The 5,692-nt window shown below is 32.1% G+C and overlaps 1 protein-coding gene across 1 annotated transcript in view; it reads left to right on the top strand.

Moving 5' to 3' along the window:
* ADAM22 (ADAM metallopeptidase domain 22) overlaps positions 1–5,692 on the top strand; it is a 236,308-nt gene that overhangs the window by 172,039 nt on the left and 58,577 nt on the right. The window contains exons 13-14 of the mRNA XM_023532581.1: positions 655–706; positions 5,584–5,683. Of these exons, the coding sequence (XP_023388349.1) occupies positions 655–706; positions 5,584–5,683 (152 nt within the window). The remainder of the gene's footprint in view (positions 1–654; positions 707–5,583; positions 5,684–5,692) is intronic.

The following is a 5,692-nucleotide window of genomic DNA, read 5'->3' as shown; positions in this document are numbered from 1 at the left end:
TCAAACACTGTATTTTGAGTGAGTGGATTATAACCATATTTATTTTATTATTTTAATAACAAATATACAAATATGATTGTTTATATTAATAATAATTATTACCATTTATGGAGTACACATTATATGACACATCATTGAATGCCAGTATTATCTACATCTAGATACTTATTTAATCCTCTAGATAATCCTGCATACATTATTAGCCCCATTTTATAGATGAGGTGATTAGATCTTAAATGGTGATGTCTCCAATATTACACAAGTTGACATTAAGTCACAGCCCAGGTTGTAAACCTAGGCTGTTTCTAAAGCCCCTCTGCTTAACCAGCCTACTACACTGGCTTCTCTCAGCAGCCTTTGTGCAGAGGCTTTTAAAAATGAACAGGAAATTTTAAGAATTCCCATAAAGGTCTAGGAAACCAGGATCCTATAGTGGTATGTCACTATTTTACTGGTATTTGATTATATTTTATTTAAGCCATTTTAAATGAATGCTTTAAAAATATGGCCACTTGTTTAAATATCAAAAGATTTAATTTTATTAAAAAATATATTATCTTGGGTCAGAGTGAAGCTATCCTTGTTAAAATAGGAGGTACTCTAATGCACCTGTTTTTATTTTGTAATAAGGCATGTGTGTTCATTTTCTCTTAGGCGAGTGTAAATGTGAGGACACGTGGTCTGGATGCATAATGGGAGACACGGGGTAAGCCGCTTCTATTTGAAAATAACTCACTTTTCCTTTTTCTCCTGGGCTGTTGTCTTCTTAGGAATATGACACTGAATAACTTAGTGCATGGAACCTTACCCCAGGCATTTAAGAGAAAATCTGAAGTAGATTTTCTCAATGGCTTTGAGAAAATGTAAAATGTTTTCACAAAATAGTCTCTTGTTTATGAAAACAGTTGATGTTCATTAAGCTGGTAGAGCAAAGACTTTTTTAAACTTGAATCTAGGCCGGAAATAAGGAACAATATTTGGTTTGTACTAATTCCCTTTCCTTTTGTCTTTTCCAATTCTAATTAAATGGATTATAAACAATAGTGTGCCAATAAGCTGACTCTCAAAAACAAAAATAAGAAAAGAGTCCAGATTTTTAGCTTCTCAGCTATCCAGCAGCCTTCTACCGCATGTAGATGCCTATGGTGTAGATACTGTAATGGCTGATTTCAAGCTACCAATGATGCATCACTGAACAAGGAGTGGGAAGAGTTGTGTACATTCGCTCTCCTGAAAAAGGTTGTCATTTTTATACTGCCCTACCTTTCACACACCATAAGGCACCAATCATATTTTTTCTAAACAAATTTTACAACCATTCTTTTCATGCCAGACTTATCACTACTGCCTTACTTTAAACTTTTATCATCTTGTGCTGTTATTTCAGTAACATTCCAGATACTTGGGCAGCTTTCAGGCTCTCTCCCCCTTCCTGAACTGCACTTCCATCATAATTAAAAGGTATAAAGAATAAAAGAGTGAACACTTGTATACTATTACCCAGCTTAAAAAAATAAAACCCTGCCCACATTGTTAAATCTCCCTTGTGTTCTTTCCTATTGGTCCCTAGCCAGGGTAACCACCATCTTGAATTTGGTTAATATCATTCACAGATCCTTTTTTATACTTTTACTGTATATTTGTGTTTGTTTTGAAGTAATACACAGCATTGCTTTGCATATTTCCAGTTAATATAAAAGGTATCATACTATATGTATTCTTCTCTGATTTCCTTTTTTTTGATCAACTTTATGTTTGTGAGATTTATCTATGCTGACAATATAGAGATTTAGTTCATTTGCTGTATATGGCACAATTTCTCCATTATCCTCTTAATGCACCTGGATTTATGTGTGTCAAACACATGAATCCTATCATTTTTCTGCTCAGAACTTTTGTTGAGTTTCTGTTGTCTAAAGGATAATGTTTAAATTTCTTTCTCCAACATTTAGGTGTCCATAATTTTTCTTCATCCTCATTTGCAATCTCATTTTTCCGAACTATTCATAATCATTTTGCTAACCATAATTATACATGGATTGCCAGCTATTTTTGATTTGCTAAGCATAATCCTATGTGGATTTTCAAAGCTCCTTAAATATTTGCTCACAATAATTGTACGTGAATTTTCAGCCTCTTTCGCTGTCTTCAATATACTCTCTTCATCTGGAATTCTCATCTTTTTCAACCTAACCTATTTCTAGCCATTTGAGATTTATTATAATTTTTAACTCCTGTGTTATAATTTAATTCTCTATGTGCTGTGCCACTCACCAATTAGTTATACATTTTTTGAGGATTACGTCTTACACTAATGTATATTTTTGTCAGACCTCATACTATAATATCTTGTACAGACTTGATTTTCAAGAAATATTTATTGTTTATATTTGAATTTTTTTAAGTTTATTGGGGTAACTTTGGTTAATACAATTATATAATTTTTAAGTGTATATTATCATTTGACATCTGTATATTCTACTGTGTGTTTACCACCCAAAGTTTAGTTTCCTTCAGCTACCATATATTTGATCCCCTCTAATCACTTTACCCTCCCTCTACCTCTCTATATTTGACCCTCTTTACCCATCTACCTCCCCTCTCCTCCCCTACCCCACTAGTAACCACTACACTTATAGTCCTCTGGTAACCACTAGTCTATAGTCCATGTCCATGAGTCTCTATTTGTCCTGTTCATTTGCCGCTTTTAGGTTTATATCCCACATATAAATGATATCATGTGATTTTCACCTTTTTCTGTCTGGCTTATTTCGCTTAACATGATTATTGAGGTCCATCCATGTTGTTGTTATATTTGAATTTTGAACTCTCAAGATATGTATGACAAGGAAAATAAGTGATGGAGGAGGAAATGTACATGGAAATATATATTTAAACTATTTTTAAAATATCTTTGGACTTTTTGTTTAGTAATAAAAGGAAATTAAAAGTTACAACTTTCTCAAGTTGTAATTTTCCAACAATTACTAAATTCCATGCTAGAGGTTCTTGTCTTTTAAAAGCTATTAGTAAATTGTACCTGATTAGTTTGATTAACTATTAAACACAAAATGTTATGGATACTTTGCTTAGCACTAAGCATATGTGTAGCAAAACCAAATGACGTCACAGATATGTATAGCTCTTTGCATTGAAACTTCTTATATCAAATAGATGCAGCATATTTGAGAAAAACTCATTGCATGAAACATTGTCTGGCATGATGCTATATATATAATTTGATCTGTACCAAGCATCACCTAACAGCAGTAATTATGGATATATATTTTCCACCAATACATTCCCTCTCATTTCTACTTTCTGAAGTTCCTCTCTACTGCTAAATATTGGAAAGCATTGTTGAAATGAATACCAGTCCTATTTAAAGGTATAAAAATTAAAATATTAAGAATTCATTGAATACAATAGATATGTTACCCTGCAAAAAAGAAGGTTTGAGGCAGAGCCTAGGGTAAGACATGACATCTGCTTTCAGGTATTTTAAGATGTGGTAGCGAAATAAGTCTTCTTTGATACAGTTAACAACATAGACTGTAACTATAGGAAGTCAGATGTGGCACAGTGAAGGTAAGAGCAAGCTGTAAATTTCAATTGTTCTTATATAAAAAGAGCTTCCCTGTTAGCAAAGAGTTTCTTTTCAATGTTGAAGAGCAGACTGAGCTCCCAACTGTGCAATGGGCAGGAGGCTGTGTGAGGCTGAGACCTCTGAGGGCCCTTTGCAAGGCAGGAGTTGAACGAGGGTTTGACTTCTAAGGGTCCAACATTAGCAATTGCTGACTTTCTTCTTTGACAGTAGGGGCCATCTCAGGTTTTGACTAGTAAAATAAACAGGAAACTTGAAGAAAGTCAAGTTTCATAAAGTCAAATTCCATAACTCTGGCAGAGATATGCAGCATAGATGAGTGGGTATGGTGATAAAAACATTGGCTGAGGTGTTCTCATTGAAAAGAAAAAAGGAAGTAATATATGTGTGAAAATTTTTAGATAAAGAATTAAGTGTATGACTTATTAGGAAAGTGAAGTGAAGGAAGTACAGTAGTTCAGACAATTTACACCCATGATAGCTTTATTTGGAGAGTTTAGCATGAAAACTTTAAAAATGAGTTTGGAGTAAATAATCATTGTAAATTCCATTAATTGATTCACTAGGCATTAATCACTATGCTAGCAGGAAGTAGGAATATAAATAAATACAGTCCTTGCAGACTAGTGGGAGAGAGACTTTATAAAAACTATCTATTACTCTCTTAATTATATTTTTACTATTATATAAGCTCAATGTAAAACAACTTTTGAAAAGTATAGCAAATAAAATTTTTATTACTTTTCTCACCATATATTAAAATAGTATAATATTTTAATATTAACCATGGTTAATATTAAAGTAAACAATGTTAAAATAATGTTTAAATCCAGTATTTTTTCTCTTTCCATTTTTATTATTCATTTATAAAATTTGGGTCCTTTTGTATATATAGCTATTCATTTTTTTACTTAACATTAGATAGTCAGCATTTTTCTGAGTTTTCATTCTTGAATACCCTGATTATTAACTACATGGTATTCTATTTTATTAATGTGTCGCAGTTAACAGTTTTTTTGGTATTGAACATTTAGGTTATTTTCATGTTATTTGCTATTATAAATTGTGCCACCATAAATATCTTTGTTCAGATCTCTTTGCATACATAACTAATTATATCCTCAAGAAAAATTTCTAAGAATAGAATTACTATATTTAAGGATATTTCTCATTTTGAAGATTCTTAATGCATAATTGCTCTATAGTCAAGTTTCTTTTTCTAGTGATCCTTGTTGCTTTTCTTGGTATACTTATTTTTTTTTGTATTTTGAAACAATCTGAAACTTGAAAAGTTGCAAGGATAGTAATAAAGAACCTTTTTTTGTCCCTGACTCATAAGTTGCTAACTTGGTGCTCCATCATCCCCAAAACTTTAGAGTACATTTCTACAAACAAGGACATCCTCCTGCAAAACCACAGTACAGCCAATAAAGTTATCTAATTCTTAGCCCTCATTCAAAATTGGCCCTATGTTTCAACAATGTCACTTTAGAAAAGGTTCAGAATCAGGCATCACATTTAGTTTTTATGTTTCTGTAGCCTCCTTCATTCTGGAACAGTTCCTGTCTTTCTTTGACTTTCATGACCTTGACACATTCATAAATTAATAGGTCAGTTATTAAGTAGAGTGCTTTGCATTCTAGCCCAGTTGTAATATTTAGGAAAAACTTATTGTGAAACAAATTGTTCCTAACTTGCTTTGATCAAAATTATAAGGTACTGTATGTATGTGTTTCCTTGAAGATATATGCAAATAATAACCAACTTATAGTCACAATTAATCACCAAATGAAGAATTTAGAAATATACTGATTGAATAAAACTCTTAGGGATTGAATGCAAATGTTGTACGTAAGTATAATGTATTTTTCTTGTTTTAAAGAAAATGTATAATTTTAACAATGTTCAATTTTAAGACTAATATACAAACAAGGGAGACAAAGATTGTACCCAGCTATTACTTTTCTTCTCTCTTATAGTTATTATCTTCCTAAGAAATTCACCCAGTGTAATATTGAAGAGTACCACGACTTCCTAAATAATGGAGGGGGTGCCTGCCTTTTCAACAAACCTTCTAAGGTAATAAGC

Source organism: Pteropus vampyrus, unplaced genomic scaffold (assembly GCF_000151845.1).
Source record: "Pteropus vampyrus isolate Shadow unplaced genomic scaffold, Pvam_2.0 Scaffold4, whole genome shotgun sequence".
NCBI lineage: Eukaryota > Metazoa > Chordata > Mammalia > Chiroptera > Pteropodidae > Pteropus > Pteropus vampyrus.
This window is presented reverse-complemented; position numbering and strand designations above follow the sequence as displayed.